This window comes from Ptychodera flava, chromosome 17, assembly GCF_041260155.1.
Source record: "Ptychodera flava strain L36383 chromosome 17, AS_Pfla_20210202, whole genome shotgun sequence".
NCBI classification, from domain to species: Eukaryota; Metazoa; Hemichordata; class Enteropneusta; family Ptychoderidae; genus Ptychodera; species Ptychodera flava.
In genome coordinates, this window is record NC_091944.1 from 24,808,606 (window position 1) to 24,827,074 (window position 18,469).

The 18,469-nt window shown below is 39.3% G+C and overlaps 1 protein-coding gene across 1 annotated transcript; it reads right to left on the reverse strand.

The window, feature by feature from the left end:
- Positions 1-711: 711 nt before the first annotated feature.
- On the reverse strand, positions 712-17,748 carry LOC139115855 (uncharacterized). The gene is made up of 6 exons (XM_070678249.1): positions 17,609-17,748; positions 14,473-15,706; positions 13,431-13,535; positions 12,537-12,917; positions 10,767-11,414; positions 712-8,307 (listed from the first exon to the last, which is right to left on the reverse strand). The coding sequence occupies exons 2-6, from the start codon at positions 15,677-15,679 to the stop codon at positions 8,285-8,287; spliced, it is 2,364 nt and encodes a 787-aa protein (XP_070534350.1). The 5' UTR covers positions 15,680-15,706; positions 17,609-17,748; the 3' UTR covers positions 712-8,284.
- Between the last annotated feature and the right edge of the window lie 721 nt (positions 17,749-18,469).

Sequence of the window (18,469 nt, forward strand, 5' to 3'; positions counted from 1 at the left end):
AGGGGTGATAACATATTCATCAGCTCTCTCAGGTTTTTGGCTAGGTTGGGCATGCACCATGGAAAAAAGTTTATGCAGTTGCATTAAATAAATAATGTCCAACATCACACAGCTTTGAGGTCTTCACCTCCATGGAATGCCATTAAAATGGCCAGTAACTGTAACTTTTGATTTTTTTAGCTTTTTAATTTTTTTAAGCTCCGTAACATCTCCTTGTTCTACTCCACAAAGCATGTTGATATACACGGTATTCAGCTTGTCAACTCAGCCTGTACATGTGTATACTGCATTGCTATTGACAAAGTGAATTCTGGTCCGGACTAGAATTCAAATGTAAACAATAACAGTACCAATGCATTCAATAACAATGCATGAACAGATGCTATGTCGACAGACTATATTGTTTGTGTTTTAACATGCTGTAGGTAGAACATGAACTTGCAATTGACATGCAAAAAACATGTTGAAAAAAATCAAAAGTTACAGTTGCTGTTTCACATGAAATTGAAAATATAGTTGACACACAGAGAGACTGATTTACAATGGAAAAACCCTACAATGTCTATGTCTGATACGAATGGAGTCGCCAGATCCATAGCAACTTGACCCTGACCTCAGTATGGAAGTTTGGGCATATCCCAGATGTCAATGTTCATGACCCATGACAAGTGAAAACGTGACTAAGACCTAAAAAAGCAAGACACTGCCAGATTTAATAAATTTGATTCACATTTTTTTATTTCTCCAAGTATATATCATGATTATCATCAGATCAACAATCATATTTTTTTTTGAAAAATCAAAAGAACGACATAAACAAAGCGATATCCATATGAATCAAAAACAAGAGTTTTACTCCGTCAAATTCTACCCTACTTATCGATTGCCTCAGACTAGACTGTCTTTGAAAGAATTTTAACATCCATCTTCATTTTCAATGAACGGAAAAGTGATTAAATTTTATATACCTGCATATGTGTCTAAAATGTGAAAACAGTAGTGAGATAAAGATTAAAATAGTGAATGTTTTGACTGTAAAAAAATTATATCTATGATCACGGTTTTTTCTGAATGTCAAGTAATGTGAACAGAGCTAATATCCTGACTACATACGTAATAAAAGACAGAAAAATATCAAACGCTGGATTACACTTGATGAATTATCAACCACACTCACAGTCATTATCATGGTAGAAGAGTTCAAGAGCAGCATTTAAAAGTTCTCACAGGTCTGACCTGTAAAAAAAAAATCTTTGAGGAAAATCTAAAAAAATAATAATGATTACATTTCTCATGAGTTAAGAGTTCAAAGCAATTTGTAAAGTTTTCTACAGATTCGTTCAAGTCATTTTTCAGTCACTTGCATACAAAGGAGATGTATAGACGATACAGTATTTATCGGTGCAATCAGGGCTAGAATGATCAAAATCTGAAGTATAGATACATACAGCTGTGATAATTGACATGACACCACATTCTGATTGGATGACGTATAGTACTAGAAACTGAAATTATCTATAGCAAAAGAAATCTCTGTTTTCTCATTTTCTCACCAAGACGTCCAACATTTTACACTTCTCACGGTAGACTCAACCCTACACAATTTAGATCTGCACACGTTACACTGTCTGGTCTGACCTAAATGGACACTCTAAAATGACCTGTAAATTATTAATTTTAGATATTTTACACCCTACATGCTATAGGTCTGCCCGTCACACTTTCAGGTCCGTATGTTTGACATTTTAGTTTCAACTTTGATAGAAAATCTCAAAATAAGCTGTAAAGCTGTATGTTAGATATTTTAAAAACAGTAGCTCCTCCCTAATGTAGATATGAAATTACACTTTGGGTCCATGTGTTGGACATCATTTTAGGTCCATATGTTTGACATTTTGAAGTCCCAATTTGATAGGACAACTTAAATGAACTGTATAGGATTAAAAATATGTAGGATCCAAAGATTTGGCGTTCATAGAGCAATGGTCTTGCCAGTGAAAAATCATTTCATTGGCATGGTTTTTGGTTGTCATGATTTTTCACCTTTATATATTTGAAACTCACTGACATTAAGATTTTAAAATCACTCTGTAAACATCAGCTCTTTGAAGAAATTGCTCACCCAAATGATTATAACGGATATCGAAATAACATACCACTCATGCACTAATAAATGATTTTATGAAACATCAAAAATTTCGACCATATTTTTGTGCTCAAAAATGTAGCCTACGAGAGAAAAAGTTTCTAAAATCTCTATCAAAAATATGTTGTCATTTAACAGCGTGCCTAAAATCATTCAAAGCAGCTTAGTTTTATAGCTGACAAATTTCACAAATTGTGCCCCTTTTCCATCCCAAGTCCTTATTTTTTGTTTTGCTTTCTATTTTGCCAAAACCCATCAAATGCTTCTTTCATCTTTACACTGATGACTTTGCATCCGTTAAAAGTTTAGCCAAATATCATTAAAAAAAATTAAGGATAATTTATGCATACAGCTTTTCAGCAGATATTGTAAGCAACATATGATAGTTAAAATATGAGAAGACAGGCCAGGCATTTAAATTTTTAAAACAGAATGTCATAAATAATCCATGGGGATCTGGAAACATGCTTTGAAAACATGTGTACATTCCAACATTCTTTCTCGCTATGGTCAAGAAATAGATTGGATACAAATGTGAATTGTCTCACTAATCCACAGTACACAATATTTTTTAAAGAGAGAAGAAATAACAACAAATAGGCAAGGAAAATGGACAGGTTGATATTTTTACACATCAATTTCAAATAAAATCTGGAGAATTAATTTGTGTAAAATATTACAGGCGAGATTCACAGGAGAAAAATTTAGTTTTAAAACAATTGGCGGGCACTTGGGCCCTGTTGCAGCAGAAAAAGTTTCTCTTGATAAACAAACAGCACTTGAACTACTCTAACTTTTGGAAAAAGTTACAACATTGAAATGTTCGATTTTATACAGACAATCAACTGATAAAATATGTGTTGTTTAAAGTGGAAAACAAAATGAAAATGTGGCAACACAAAACACTGCAGTAAGGCTTTTAAATGTTTACAATGTTTATGAAGCAAGAATATAGTAACTCCATCCCATGATTGGTGCATTGTGGGACTGAAGCTCACAAACGCTGAATGAGTGAACAAATCCCAGGGCTCTTTGCTGCCTAAACTTTGAAGTACAGTATTTTAGATTGCTAGTTGTCCATCCTTTTGCTACCGAAACAATTCTATCGGTGCTAATAAGTCATATGTGGGCTCCAAGTCTACGCGACCTTACACATAGCCAGCACATGTGTCCCTGTGCATATACAACACCATGTATTAGTAAAAGAACTGAAAGTTATGAAACCACTCTTGGCTTTTGCCTTTGGCAACAAATTAACTTCATTGCAGAATAGTTGTGCAATCTGATTTTCACCAGAAATTGTTTTGCATCTCTTAAAAGCACAAAAACATGATCAAACAAGTAACTCTGACCATGGACAGCACTATACTTAGACATAGCTGAAGTGGCAAATGCAGGAAAAAGCCAACAATGGCTCGAGGATGGATTATATTTCTCTGCTCTGCTGACAGCGAATGACACGCAGGATGGCTGTGCCTGATCAAAGAATGATATTTTAACCTGTTCACCCCAAGTCTCTGTAAACAGGTCCACAATTGCCATGGGTAACAATTGGTTTGGACCAAACCATTATGGTGAAAGGGTTATTGACTTGCCCATGCAGATGATATACGGTATGTATGCTGGTGGATGGCTGGTGAGTCTGCTTATGTGTGCTTAGACTTGGAGCTTACAAGAGACTATGGTGCTGCGACAGAGGAAGTCGCAGGTGAACGGTTTGGGACAAAGGAGTTCAGTGATTCTGCATCTTGGCCCACAGATCTTGTCAACGCTCATTCAGAAGCTAAAATAATCAAATTCCACACAAATGTGACAGTCATAGAGACAAACTGCTATACTAATACCGGACTTTGACTAAATACGAGGAAGAAATACTAGTACTAAACAACAGACAACTTCTCTGAGTACATGAACTCCAAATTAGATAACATGGATTTCAAAAAAAAAAGATGCCGCTTATATTCAGCTGAAAAAAGTCACACACAAGCATGATGCTTAAAAAGAAAAAGTTGACAATAATAATGAAAATCTTCTAATTTTGATGAACTTGCAATTGGTTTTCTCATGACCGCTACATGGCCATACATCCTCAAAATTTTGCTGGTATGAATCAACCATCTGAATGTTGAATTTTGAATACCACACACCGGTGTTAAAATTACCAGGATGTAAGGTCACGTTAGGGTCATGAAATGTCTATTTCAATAACGCACAGTTTTACCTACTCAACTAAGCTGTCTTTAACAATTCACAAAAATTTCTCTATTTCTCTAGTAAATACTGAGCAGCATACAAATAGTAAAATACGAAAAATAATAATACGATATTTCATCTCCACGATAAGAAAGATCTCTCACACACTGGATTTCTTAAGTCTGAGAGAAAATCAAGGATTTCTGAAATTTTCTTTGCACAATTCTTTCATCTATACATGCAATACAAAAACACTTTGCTCACCCCTTTCACCACCGTGGTTTAGCCCAATCCCATTGTCTTCTATGGTAGAGTTGGACCTCTACACGGGGATCTGGGGTGGCAAAAGAGCTACAGGGCAAGCAGCTGTAACTTTCAATGATTTGTTCACAAATTTTTGTTGAATATGTCACTTGTAAGTTCTTGTTCTACCCCACCCCCACCGCCACCCCCCATCCCCCCAACACAGCATCTCACAGTGTAGAATGTACTGTTGTTGAATACTGTGTATCTAAACATGCTTTGGGCAGTAGAACATGAATTTGTCGATGACATTTAAAACAAAAATACCGAAAAAAATTATCAAAAGTTAAATCTACTGACCCTATGATACTGTATGAAAATATTGTAAGTACCACCAAACAAGCACCACTGACTTGCAATGTCTTGGGTGCCCATTCCATTCCCCATCAACAATGAAATATTACATATTCATGTATTGATAAACCACACAATTGTCAGCTATGAATACCTAAAGTGCCGGTACATTTAGCTGTAATTTTTTTAATGTTTCTTCATTATTTTTGTTGTTTTCAAAACATCAACAGCTCTTTCTTTGACCAGCACCCCAAAGCATGTTGAGTTACACAGTATTCAGCTTGTCAACTCAAGCCTGTACATATGGGAAGACTGCATCGTTATTTTAGACAAGTGAGTTCAGGGACCGCAATAACAATAGCAAACTGAAAACAATAACAGTGGTTTCCATATGTGAAGACGCTGTGTTGACAAGCTAAATATTTAGTGTATGGACATGATTTGGGGAGCACAGCAAGAAATTTTAGTTGACATTAGAAACATGAATACTGTAGAAAAAGAAAGAAAAGGTTACACCACAGGCCATTACAGCTACATACATGTACCTATATTTATATCACATACAAGGTACTTGATTCCTGATAAATATACTTCACACATTTCACAATAATTTCTTAGGTATTATTGTTTTTACAACCTCTACCCTAATAAAGAAAAATTTATCTCTGGGAGCTGACTTTTTGTAACCCTAAAACAGACACAACATTGATAAGATTACCCATCCCAAAATAAACATATCACAAGGTCAAGTTCATGCTGATGTACAGCTGCTTGGGAGGTCAGAGCTGACCGGTAGATTTTAATTATTTACAGCAACTTAGGGAGTCTGATAGTAAGGCTACTCAGGAGCTGATTGGCTGTTTGGAAACGATTCAATAAGGACAATGATATTCAGCCAACCATATTGGCCAAAATCTTCCAAGACGTGGCAAGACGTCCTGCTGATTAAACACACTTCTTCAACATTGACAGTTTGTTGACCTTTCAACTGAGATGACAGCCAAGTTCAAAACGATAAGGAGCAGAAGCTTTTCCAAACATTAGTGAAGACTGGATTTGTAGGTCATTTCAGGAAGCCTCTATGTCTCATGAATAAACTCACGTTTTAATTACTGGATATACTTTCTCCTTTTAGAGGACACCATGACAGGCCGCGGCTAAAACATGGCTACTACATGGTCTAGGATTTTTTCGTGGTCTATTCATTATTTGCGAGATCAATTTTTCACTGGCTGGATGAGATTCTCAGAATATTTTATTTACACTCCTTGCCTGTATTTTCGGCAGTTATATGTATTTTTGGGAAAAACAACCATCACAAGGACAAAAGAGGCATAGATTTTGAGTAAATGTCACTTTAGCTTCCTTTCAAGAGAATACTCGATGAACACTGATTAGAGCATGTACTTTTGGAATTTTTTTTCTTTGTTGTTTGTTGTAAAACATTTTTTCACATAGGGGATGTTGGGGCCAGTCCTTGACACTAATCACTGATTTTACAAATACATGAACAGACAAAAACATTTGTGTGCTATTAATTATTTTAAGGCAGGTATCAGTAACTTTCAATGATTTTCTGTACTCTTTTTGTTTTTAACGTCAACGGCAGTTGCTTGTTCTACTCCCAAAGGCATGTTGACATACAGTGATGAGCTTGTCAACTCAGCCTCTGTAGGTGTAGACTGCATTGTTGTTGACCAGTGAATTCTGTTCCAGATTAGTATTAAGGTAGAACGAACCTCGTGAACAGATAGTCAGACTCTAAAAATTCCACAACTCTTCTCTGATCTACCACTTGTGGCAGTTCATTTAAAAGCTCTTGGAGAAAGAAGAACTTTCACCGTCTTAGTTTTTCAAAAATCCAAAATTTAATTTTCTCCCATAGAGTTAACACAGGAATGGCGGCCATTTTGAATTTCAAATATTGCAAAATGTTGGGCAAGTTGTTTCGCTAGTTCCAAACTTTGCAAGGTGACCCCTGATTTTTATTGTTGATTTGGTAAGAAAATGGCTGGAAGTTTCACTCAGAAAAGTTTGAGCAAAGTTTAAGTGTTTCACTTTTGAGGCGCATACTACCTTAAAATGTAAACAGTAATAAATTTGCATTCTTGATGTATAGACACTGTTGAATAGAGCCTGTCTGAAAATAAGCTAAATAGTAGGCATTTCAGTATGATTTGTGGAGTTGAATGAGAACTACCATCAACATGCAAAATAAGAAAATAGTGAAAAAATCACCAAAAATACAGGTACCTGCCCTTTAAGCATGACCCCATCCTATATTTCATAATCTAAATTCTACCATTTTTCACTGCCGTGAACTTACATATATCATTCTTTCCCAAACTCCTGTGTAATTGCTCAACCTACAATGGGTATAGTAGTTGTCGCTTGATGAGAAGGGGAGGGTCAGAAATGTTGGCTACGTGCATGGTGATGCTTCAATTTGCTCAGGGGTCTGTATCAAATACACCACTTTGAACTTGGCTCTCATCTCAGTCATACCATACCTCTGGGCTTACAGGAGGAAGACTTTGTAATTGTTGCGTTCAAACTCTGAGACGATCATGGTGGGCATTTCTGGATTCGAAATCTCATGACTGAGTGCCACGAACGACGGCTTGATCAGCTGATACCAACCGAGGTTCTCGATGAACGTGCCGTCGCGCTCGTAGAGCTTGACGATGTTGTTTGCATAATCAACCGCGTAGATTTTGTCATCTTGATCCACCGCCACGCCGTAGGGATCCATTCTCTCTTTGCTGCTTTGTGACGACCCGGCTTCGTTGTTACCATTCGCCTTATACAAGAACAGGCCATCTTCCGTCAGGATTTGGATGCGTCTATTCTTCACATCAGACACGATGATGTGATTGGAGCTGTTGACGGCGACCGACTTGGGCGACTCGAACTCGCCTTCCCCACTTCCCTGTTTTCCGATGTCTCTAACATGCTGCCCATCGAGCGTGTACTTCCTGATACAGTGTTTGGTTGGATCGGCGACAAGGAGGTGGTCGTCCCTAGTCAGGGCTATACCGTGGGGATCTAGGTTCTCGCTTTGGCCAAAGGTAGTGAGAACTGTGTTGTCTTCCTGGCATACCACTATCTGCTTGTTGGTGTCGTCGCTGATGAAGTAACGCCCGTCCTCTGTCACCACAACATCGCGGGGCGTCATTGGCTGCGGCAAATCTGGCTGAATGACGTGTCTGCATTCATATCCCCTCCCAGCGATGATCTGTAATCTGTTGTTGTGATAGTCAGCTATCACCACCTCTTGGTTGTAGTTGATGGCGACGCCACTGGGACCCCTGAATTGGTCTTGCTCGGAGCCTTCGTCTCCAAACTTTCTCACTCCTGCATTGGTGGTTCATCTGGTCGTGTAAGAAAGGGGACAGAAAATTGAAAATTTGAACATCAAAAACACGCAACAAGGAAAAATACATGTCCATTCACACTGCTGTAGTAATTTTTCTTCTGTATCCATCAAAACCCTTGTTTCCGTGACTGACAACCTCAACAAGTTTACTAGTAGGGTAATGCAGTGTGCTACCAGTTGACACATATAGATCTTACTGCAACTATAGATCTTGATTTATGCATGTATAGTAAAATAGAACGCGCCTTGGGGACAAAAATCTGGCCCCTATCAAATGTTTACTATGCAGTTTATGCACCTACATGTACTGGGTGATCTTGGTAAATGCTCATATTTTAAAACCGATGAAAAAACAGGAAAACCCATGGACAACACCATACTTAACACGGACAGTAATAATGAAAGCAGAATGAATCTTCTTGATTTCACATCTCAGGGAAGACTATATCCAAAAGTGTTGTTGGCCTGAATTGCATGTAATTGTGTGGCACCTTGCCCTAATATCATCTCGATTTGAGATTTCATCAAAATTTGGGGATAGGTGCTGGCCGGAGTTCTGGTGCTAATGTAGATAAATACAGAATTGTAATTTAAAATGCTAGTGACAGGACTCGTGTACATACATACTGTTAGACAGCAAAGAAAGAATTTCCAACCGTTACTTTACATTAACGTACATGTTTTCTTAGAGAAGTTTCACGACACAAAAAAAAAGTTGAGGGAAAGTGGGGAAGGACTCTAGTTTAAGGGAAGTAATGGTCATACAAATTATTGGTATGTTTAATATTCACTGCAGAGAAAGATGTTGATGTTTATTTTTGTTGGGAATATTCAGCTATTCAGTGTAACAAAATGTTAAACTGTAACTCCCTGTAAATTTTGGCATCAAATGAAGTCAATATCTGTGAATGCTATTTGCAACTTTATGTCCTCATATCATCTAAAGTATAAATTGTTTATGCTGTCAAACAGAAACGTGGAAAGCTATTAAATATGCTATTTTTGGTTGAATGCCCCCCACCCCCCACCTTGAGGGCCACTATTCAGACTCAAATATTTACAATGTTTTACTGGTCTGCTGATTGTTTGACTTCATTTTGAAACTTGTTGGAGTCACTGGTGTTTCCACTGTCATCCAAAATTTTATGTTTCCCCCATAGAATTGATATACTGTAGGCCACATTTTGATTCTAACACTCAGTATACTGGGGTACATTTGTTTTATAAGAGCCAAAAGTTATGTGGTGACCCCTGATAATTATGCGGTGACTCCGATAGTTATTCTTCTTTATGAAAGAGGAAGTTAAAAACTTTCAGTTTTGAGTTACGTATTACCTTAAAGGCCCAATAGCTGTATCTTTTAGCATTATTTTTGTGATTTTACTTCCAAACTAAAACAAGTTCGTGGGAATGTACTCATTGAGGGGTGTTTATACAAGTAGAATAAACCGTCAACTGGGACTGCATGTGCAATTTTGGGCAAGATAAATAATAGACGTTTGCCCAAACATAAAATGGCGCCCTCATGCAAATAAAGCAAAAACACTGTACGTCGTGCATATATGCATTGGAATCTTCACAGAAACAACAGAGTAGTCCAATATAATGCATAGTGCTGACTGTTTTCCACTTGGACATCATATGCATTGTTTTCTTTGTAATATTACCAGTTTTTAAAAATGGTGGGAAATCAAAATAATGGTTAAAATTTAAATTTATTCGTCCAATTTTTCAGGAGTAGAAGCTATATACATGTCATTCAGGCGATGGTTTTTATTATTTTTTGCATATTTCCCTTTCTTTCCTTGGTAAGAAATATACCACAACAGCATCAGAGTTGATGCGACCATCATTAACAAATCAGTTCCTAGTCTACATATATTAAGCTTAAAGTTTAAATGGCATTGTGCATTTGGTTTGGATGTTTTTTTTATAGGAAATCATACTCTTCAAAGAGCATTTACTGAGTGGCAACATTATATATTATTGCCTGAATACATGGGTTTACGTGCCCGAGAGCAGGTAACAATTTGCCCAACGCCAGGAGGGCAAATTGTCTCCTGCTGCGAGGTCACATAAACCCATGTATTCAGGCAATAATATTTTTATTACATGCCTCTTCACAGTTAATGCTATATGACATTTAGTTACATGCAGGGCATTTTCAAACAATGTCACCATTATCGACAGCATCAAACAGATTTTAACGAAAGTCAAAATAGCAGTGGGCGCATGGATATTTTACATTTTGCGTTAAGCGTCTACTTTGACGACAAAAATATCGAAAGACTTCACTGGCCCGGGTAACCATGGAAACCGGTCAGTACATCGTTCACCGGCCCGCTAACATCCAAGATGTTCCTATTCAAATCAATGCACTGATTTGCATTCACCTCGAGGCATGTACATGTAATAAAGAACTAACATTTTACGGCAATCAAGAATGATACTCACGTTGCTGCGATGCCCTCTCCTGGAACTCCCGTTCAAGTTCTTCAGACTTCTGCTTCAGTCTGGCCCTCAGGTCATCAATCTGCTTCTGCCTGTCTTCATTGCTCTCCTCCATCTCCTTGATCTCCCGCGTCCGAATCTCCACTTCCTCCTGGAGACGGGCGTTCTCCTGCTCCAGCCGCTCGTACTCTTCTTTCTCCTTCTTCAGCTCGGCGATCTCCTTCCGGAGTTTGGTTTCCTTCTTCTTGTGCTCCGCGCGCTGTTTGTCGATGTTCTTCTTGATCTCCTCGATCTCTATGTCGATTTCGCGCCCTTTCTCTTCCAGCTCCTTCTCGGTCTGCCGCAACTCTCGCAGCTCTCGGTGCAGGCGTTGGTTGTCCTCGATCAGCTTCTGCCGGATCATGTTGTAGACGTTGTGCTCCTTGTCGGGGATCGGGTGCTTCATCATCTCCAGCTCCTCTTCAAACGTGAGCTGCGCCAGCCTCGCGTTCCTCTTGGCCGACATTAGATACACATCGGTCAGAGACCTGGACGACTGCAACTTCTTCTTCTCGTCCTCGCGGTAGTACCATCGGTATCGGTCGTCCCGTGGAATGACGACTTTGTCCATGTCTGACGTGCTGCGGCGGCGTTCAAACTTCCACCGTGACACTGAAGGGTAATGATGAAACAGATAGAAATATCAGGAATTGAAATATTTCATCAAGCATGTATAATGACAAGTGATTATACCATAGGGATTGCCTGAAGTCAATATATCAGTTTCCAAAATCTGTTTTTGAGAAGGACCCTTACCTTTTCCCCTAGATGAGTATATTATGTAAGATCTGAAATGCATCAATATTTTCCACTGATAATGATTTAATATCACCAGCTATGTATACTCAGACAACGGTCATTAATACACTGGTTAATTTCCATACATAACTGCAATGGTCCATGGGCCTGGATGAGTGACAACCCCCTTTGGGAATTCAGATATAATGTCTTTTGAAGGCCCATCATATGCAGAATAAAACATGCATTGTTTGCCATATGGATGCTGAAGTGTTCAGAAGTTAGCTGTTGTTGAAGTAAATGCATGAGTTATATGTGGGAAAACAATCTCAATGGACCAAGGGGTGACACAGCCTTTAGCCAAAACCCTTTATGTACAAGTATGATGATTTGCAATAATGATGTATCCAGAATGACTGAAAAACTCATCAAATAGATTGTCCAATTATTTCAGGGGAAGGGGTAGTGTTTTACACTGTGTATGCTGCAATGAAAGATTGCATTTTGAGGAGTGCAATCTCCCATAAAAACACATGGGAATTTTCTTTCTGATATCTCTGGCTTCTATAATAGCTTGCACAATTCCTTAACTGATCCAGTATTCTCAAGACAAAAGAAAAGGAGCATTTAGATTTCAAACAAGAGTGCTGGCAAAATTTGGGCCGGTGTCAGCAATTGTCCATCAAATGTGCACACACAAGTAGATATATTGTCAAGGCACTGAGAATATTGTACCCTGTACTTGAATTTGGTGGCATATGTACATGTACATATTATATGTATTTGACACGGGAGAAATTTCATCTGATTTCAGATGGGTAGGCTTGTACTTCAAGGAGACATATTTTTATCTTGATGTGAGTTAAATTTATGAATTAGTAGTACATGTGTGAGTAATGGCTGGTCAACTTGAAAAATTCTTCAATATTTGAACAACAAATGCATTTTTTTATGATATTTCTGTCATCAAAATCAGAGTAAACAATTTTTACGCACCTTTTTCGAACATCAGCTCTTTACGACATTGTTCATACTCTTGCATATCCAGCGACACTTCCAGCTTCAGGTACATGGCTCCAATCTCCTCCATGATGTCATAGGTCAGCAGAATCTCATCCATGATCTCGCACAGCTTTTTCTCCTCGTAAGCTTTCCACAGCGCGTCCAGCGCCTCGATGGTGGTTGCCTCCATGATGAAGCGAGTGGTCAGGCGGTCAAAGTACTTGGCTTTCATCTTCCCGTGGACGCCGGCCAATCTCTCCAGGCACTTCTGAAACTCGGGCCGATCCTGGCCGAAGAGGTCGTCGTCCACTTTGTCCATTCCTTTGCGAGGCGCCGGGATGCCGCTCTTGATGCTGAGGTGAACGGTGGTTTCATCTGTGCGAGGTTCAGATGAGATGGAGAAAAAACGTGGATTTGGAGATGAGATACAAAGACACAAACTAATGCATAGGATAACATGGCAATCGAGTAGTGTGACATAATGTTTGTGAGTTGTGATGCGCCGTTATTTCACCATGGTCTAGTCCAAACCAATGGCTATCAATGGTGAATATGGACCTGTTTGCAGGAAAATAGGGGTGGACAGGTTAAATAGTTTCACCCTCCAAAGTCTCAACTTCTGCTCAAAGCTGAGAAATTTCACTCTTAAAAATTACTATTCATTCATAGAAGTACAGCATACCTTAGACTGGAAGATCCATTGTTTGAGGGTGCTCTCTACGCTCAGAGGATGTAGGGAGCGTCTTTGAGTCACAGATCTTTCAGTATAAGCACACACCCTTGCCCTTGGAATATTCGCTGAGTTCTGAGGGGCATACTATTATTGTTATACGTGTACTATGGAGACTTTGTTTATTGATGCCTTGTTTACATTATTCATGTACTTACAGGGTTTCCTGATGGCCTTGAGTTTGTACCTGAAGAATCTGTTGCTGAAGGGATCTTTCAGTTTGATAGACAGGCTGGCAGCCTCCGTGCGCGTCAGACGAATTCCTGTTGGAACGGATGAAAGTGGAAACGTCAACACAGATGAAAGAATGTGTTGATACCCTTAATTCTAAAATACAGATTTGTCGCACTACATTTGTATTCCAATGGTTTGTGTGGAAAAAGCTACGTTAAAATGTAATTCATATAGGAGCACAAAACAATGTACATACACATGAATTAAGTTCTGATTTGCATAAATATGACAATGACAGGGGTATCACGCATCATGTAGTTCAGTCATGGCCACATTTAGCAGTGTACAAAGTTTGCAATTTTTCTGAGATATTTCCACAGCTGTTTGCCTGTAAGCATTCACTACCATTTTGGAAATGAGACAAGATGTTTAGGTTGTGTACTGTTGTACATGTACCGACGTTCAATACAGAACAGTGAATGAGACACACCGATTCTGCAGAAGGGCTGTCAGTAACTAATAAACAAAAGCACACAGAATGAATTCACCGTGCCCGCCCTAAACGTTATACATCTATGCCACTGCAGATACATGTACCTGTAGGAGGATGGATACAGTATATGTTTGCATGGCTGCAAGCAGTATGTAATGCCGATATTAAAATTTCACTATTGAAACAAATATGTTGTCACCAGACAATTGTCGTAACGAATATGAAAATAAACATGTTGCACAATGATTTTTGCTAGGCACAACCAATCTTCACAGGGTGCCCAACCACCTTCAAATCTGCAGGTAATTCTAAATATCATGTTACAATTATTTGTTTGTGACATAAATACTTAAATGTGGAACGTCATGTGAGGCATTAAGAAAGCACACTTACATCTTAGAAAATGTATTAGATCCCATATGAAGAGCAGTGCTGATATTGTTAAAATTATGAATATGAATAATTTTCAGGTGCCCCTCCACCTTCCCTAATGACTACATAATTTATTCATATGACAGCGTTTACTACTTTACCTAAAAGACGATCTGGTCGAATAAGTCTCTGGAACCCCTTCTTCATGTCCTGTTTGGTTTGGTGGGCCGAATTATGCAGGAATCGTCTGACCTCTGAGGCTCTGTACCGTGGATTGTACGATCTCTGGATATAGTCCCGAATTTTGTTCCTCACGGAAGCGAGGTCCGTCATTTCGTCAACCATGAACTTCTCAATGTTTCGCATGTGTTGGTTGAGAATCACGTGAATGTCTGACTCCGCGGGTACCATGCACGGCACGCCGTACGCCATGCTGTTGAGCGCCAGGCTGCGAGAGTTGACGGCCGCTTTTGGCACAAATATTAGGTTTGCGTTCTTCATTTCTTCATCGAGGGCTTCCATGGGCAGGGGTGGTGTAGTCTCAAAGACTTCCTGCTGCTCGGGGGTCAGGTACTCCTTGAGTTGTTTCTCCAGCCCACTGGGTACCCCGACCATCCTCCATGTCATGGGGGTGTTCGTTTGTGACTTGAGGGCGAAAACGACGTCGGCGAAACTGGTGACAACTTGTGTCTCCCTGATGTAGTGGTCTTCAAACAGCGACAGGACTTGGTACGACTCTATTTCAGGCTCAAAGTCTGGACGCGACAGTGAAAAGTACCGATCATCGGGCAATGGCGGAACTTGAAAATGCTTTGAGACGATCTCATCGCTTCCTTGGTACTGCCTACAGTGGTACATGTACGTGTTGAAACCGATTGATATGACGGCGTTAGCTTCGAAGCAGTCTCGAAAGGTGTGCTCTGCACGGCTGATGAACTCCTCGCGGCCACATCTGAGGTAGCTGGGCTTCAAAGAGTCAGTGGGCCAGAGATTAACTATGTACAACTTCGCCTGAGGGTAGAGATCTTTGCGAATTTTCACCGCGGCATCGCACGTTGTCATGCCGAATCCGAAGATGACCTTGATGTTCTCCTGGCCACCGAGATTCGGAAAGTACAAGTTGTGCATGAGAAGCCAGTCTGGGTGGGGCTCGCGAAGTCGCAGCCGACCGACGGGGTTCGGCAGATGCAGCGTCACGCCCAGCTGATTGGCTTCTTCTTGCTCCATGCTGTTGACTTTGATCGCGGTGCAGTGAGCCTCGAGGCCAATTATGCGCATTTGATGCGTCAGAAGTCGCACTGCAGACGTGACATCGCCATCTGTCAATGGCCCCCACTTCTCACTCACTATCAGAGCTCCAGACACCATTTTTACTCTGTAGTACGTAAAAGCTCACTGCAAAAGAACAAAATTCACAATCAGATTTGCTGGTATGCTTTCTCTTTTGCACTTTTTTCATATTCCGACTGTATGTATGTTATCTATGACTTTAATATTTACATTTATTTCCATATGCATTTTGGCATGATTTTGGAATACAGCAGGAGACTTAGTTTTAGAAACAAAGATATACATAGTAGATGATACCTCCTAACTTCACTGAATGGAGATTTGGTTCCAAAAGCAAAGCTACTGAAAGCATACTCACGAAGGCAAGAAATGTAATTGCAAAAAATCCATTTCTGATAATATCTTAAGCATTTCTGAATACTAAATTGTATTGACAGTTTCACCCAGGTAAAAGGGTGGCACATGGCAGCGACTCAAATTTTGAAAGAAAAATATCTTTAAAAATGCCTTAATGTTTGTCTGCACCTTAAATTGCACATGCATGTACATGGCATTTGTATTTCTCCTAATGATATAAATTTTCACCCAAGAATAAAGTGAACGCTGTTCGGCAATTTTAACATTTGACACTGACGAAATGCAAATATCAATCCTGGTAAGATAAAAAGTGATCAAAATTAAATTCACAAAAAATTCTGTTTGTACTTGAACTTATAAACTGGACGACAAATTCCACAAGCTTGGCATATTTCCTTTTTTTTCCTTTGTACTAATTTGAAGATTTTTTTAGAAGTATTCTCGACCATGGGCCATCCGAGTACTTGCGGGTTCTTACATCATTTTTGCGTCACAGCGCCGTGAAAACAAATAATTGAAGTTCAGATTTTTCAACCATCAAACAAATATTCAAAGTTTCAATATACATAAATGACATAACTTTTAGTTCTGCTTTTTTCAACACAATTTCTGTATCATTCGCTTTTCTGTATCGTCTGATCTCTAATTCACCTCGCTCGTACGCGTTTCACCTACTGACGTCACTCTACGGTCAAGAATATACTGCTCTGCTTTTCTTGCATTCAACAGTGCAATTTTATCGTTCATAATTTCATCACATTGTTTTATCTCTGTGTGTCTGTCTGTGTCTGTCTTTGTCTGACTATTTGTGTAAATGTTTGCCACTGTCTGTCTGTCTGTCTCTATGTCTGTCTGTCTGTCTATCTGTCTCTCTCTCTCTCTCTCTTGAACGTAGCACACACACGTATGTGCTACCCCCATGATTGAGAATGAGAGAACGCCTGCCCACTTGTGTGTGCATGATGATGATTATGATGATGGTTCGGAAGTTCAACAGGTGAAATATGTTCGCTTGTCAGCATTTGCAAAGATTGTTCAGTGAGAACACAGACGTACTGTGGTACCTCAATGGTGAGAGCAATGCAATGTCAGGAGTGGAGTGACCGTGCCTGGCAGGATGATTATTCATCGTGCAATTACGAGTAACTTCTGTCATCCGTTTCTAGCTCCATGCTTCTATATTTTAACAAGTATTACATTCATCGCTTGAGTGCTGGAGTGTCGCTCGCGTGGCCTGAGGGCTAATACACTGGCTGTATGCATGCCACCCTACCAACAATGACTGTATAGCCTATGTAAAAAATATGTTGTTCACGGTTAAATATTAACCACGCTCGTATCGGACGAAGCCAAAAGGAACCTTGCCACGGTTGGTAGAGCTAAGCCAGAAACGCTGAATTTTGAAAACTTATCACCATGCTCTTTAAAATGGATTCGTATAACAGCATCATGATATAAACTCCGATTTAATTCGCCACCTGAGGCAATTTTATGGAAGTCCTCTTGCACTGCACTCGCCGCGTCACTCTGGACCGAAACGGTCTCATTACTTCCGGGAACTTGAGAACCACACACCTGCGCATTACTCGTTGAATTGAATCAAGCGAGGTGTCATTACGTTGCATAATCTGTGTTCATTACAATACATACCTTAAAATTAAACAACCAAGCTCATGGACCCGGTAACTTTCCCTTTGGTGGAGCGTCATGCAATCCGTCACCACCCTCGACGAGGCGCCATTTCTCAACTGAGGTTGAATTCCACGAACTCGACTGAACTTTGATCTGAGCAGCTCTGACAGGCGCTAGGTGGCGCAATTGCAATGCGAAGGATGATGGTAGGATATGACTGGAAGGAGAAGAATGCATCCTGAATGCATTCATATGATGATCTTTGTAATCAAACAGCTAATTATTTGTTTTTTCACACAAGACGCATTGTAATTTTAGAGCATTCACAGTTATGTAGATTTGTTTTATTTGTGACTATGTTGAAATAAATTTATCTTTTTCAAAAAAAAACAAAAAAAACAAGGTAGGATATTGTCATCTCCGAGTCGCTGAGTTCTGACGTCCGATGTGTTGCGGCTGGAAGATCATAGCTGAATGGCAGATTTTAACCATATTCAGCCAATTAAGTACTCTATATATGGGCTATTATGTCGATGATTGGCTGTCTGGAGATGATTAAATAATGAAAATGATATGAAGACGAAAAATAATAATTATAAGTTAAATCTTCCGAGATGCTGTTCAGTTGTCCCCTCATCGTTTTCAATAAAATGAGTGATAAGGTTGCGTATAATTTTTTGAACATGTAAAAACAAACAACAGGCCAAGAAACACGTCATGACACATATATATCTTGCACACTCATTAATTCGGACTAATTGAAATCCTCAGGTAAATATAACTTATATACTTTTGGTCAATCATATTACAAAGACCGAGTAAATTATTGCGAGTTTTTGTAAGGTGAAGCCTTACACAAAAATAGGCAAATTCAGTCAC

Coding starts and splice junctions, on each gene's coding strand:
- LOC139115855 (XM_070678249.1), bottom strand. CDS start 15,679: ATGGTGTCTGGAGCTCTGATAGTGAGTGAGAAGTGGGGGCCATTGACA. Junction 12,918..13,430: donor CAAGGCCATCAGGAAACCCT/GTAAGTACATGA, acceptor AACCTCGCACAG/ATGAAACCACCGTTCACCTC. Junction 8,308..10,766: donor GGAGAGGGCATCGCAGCAAC/GTGAGTATCATT, acceptor TTACACGACCAG/ATGAACCACCAATGCAGGAG.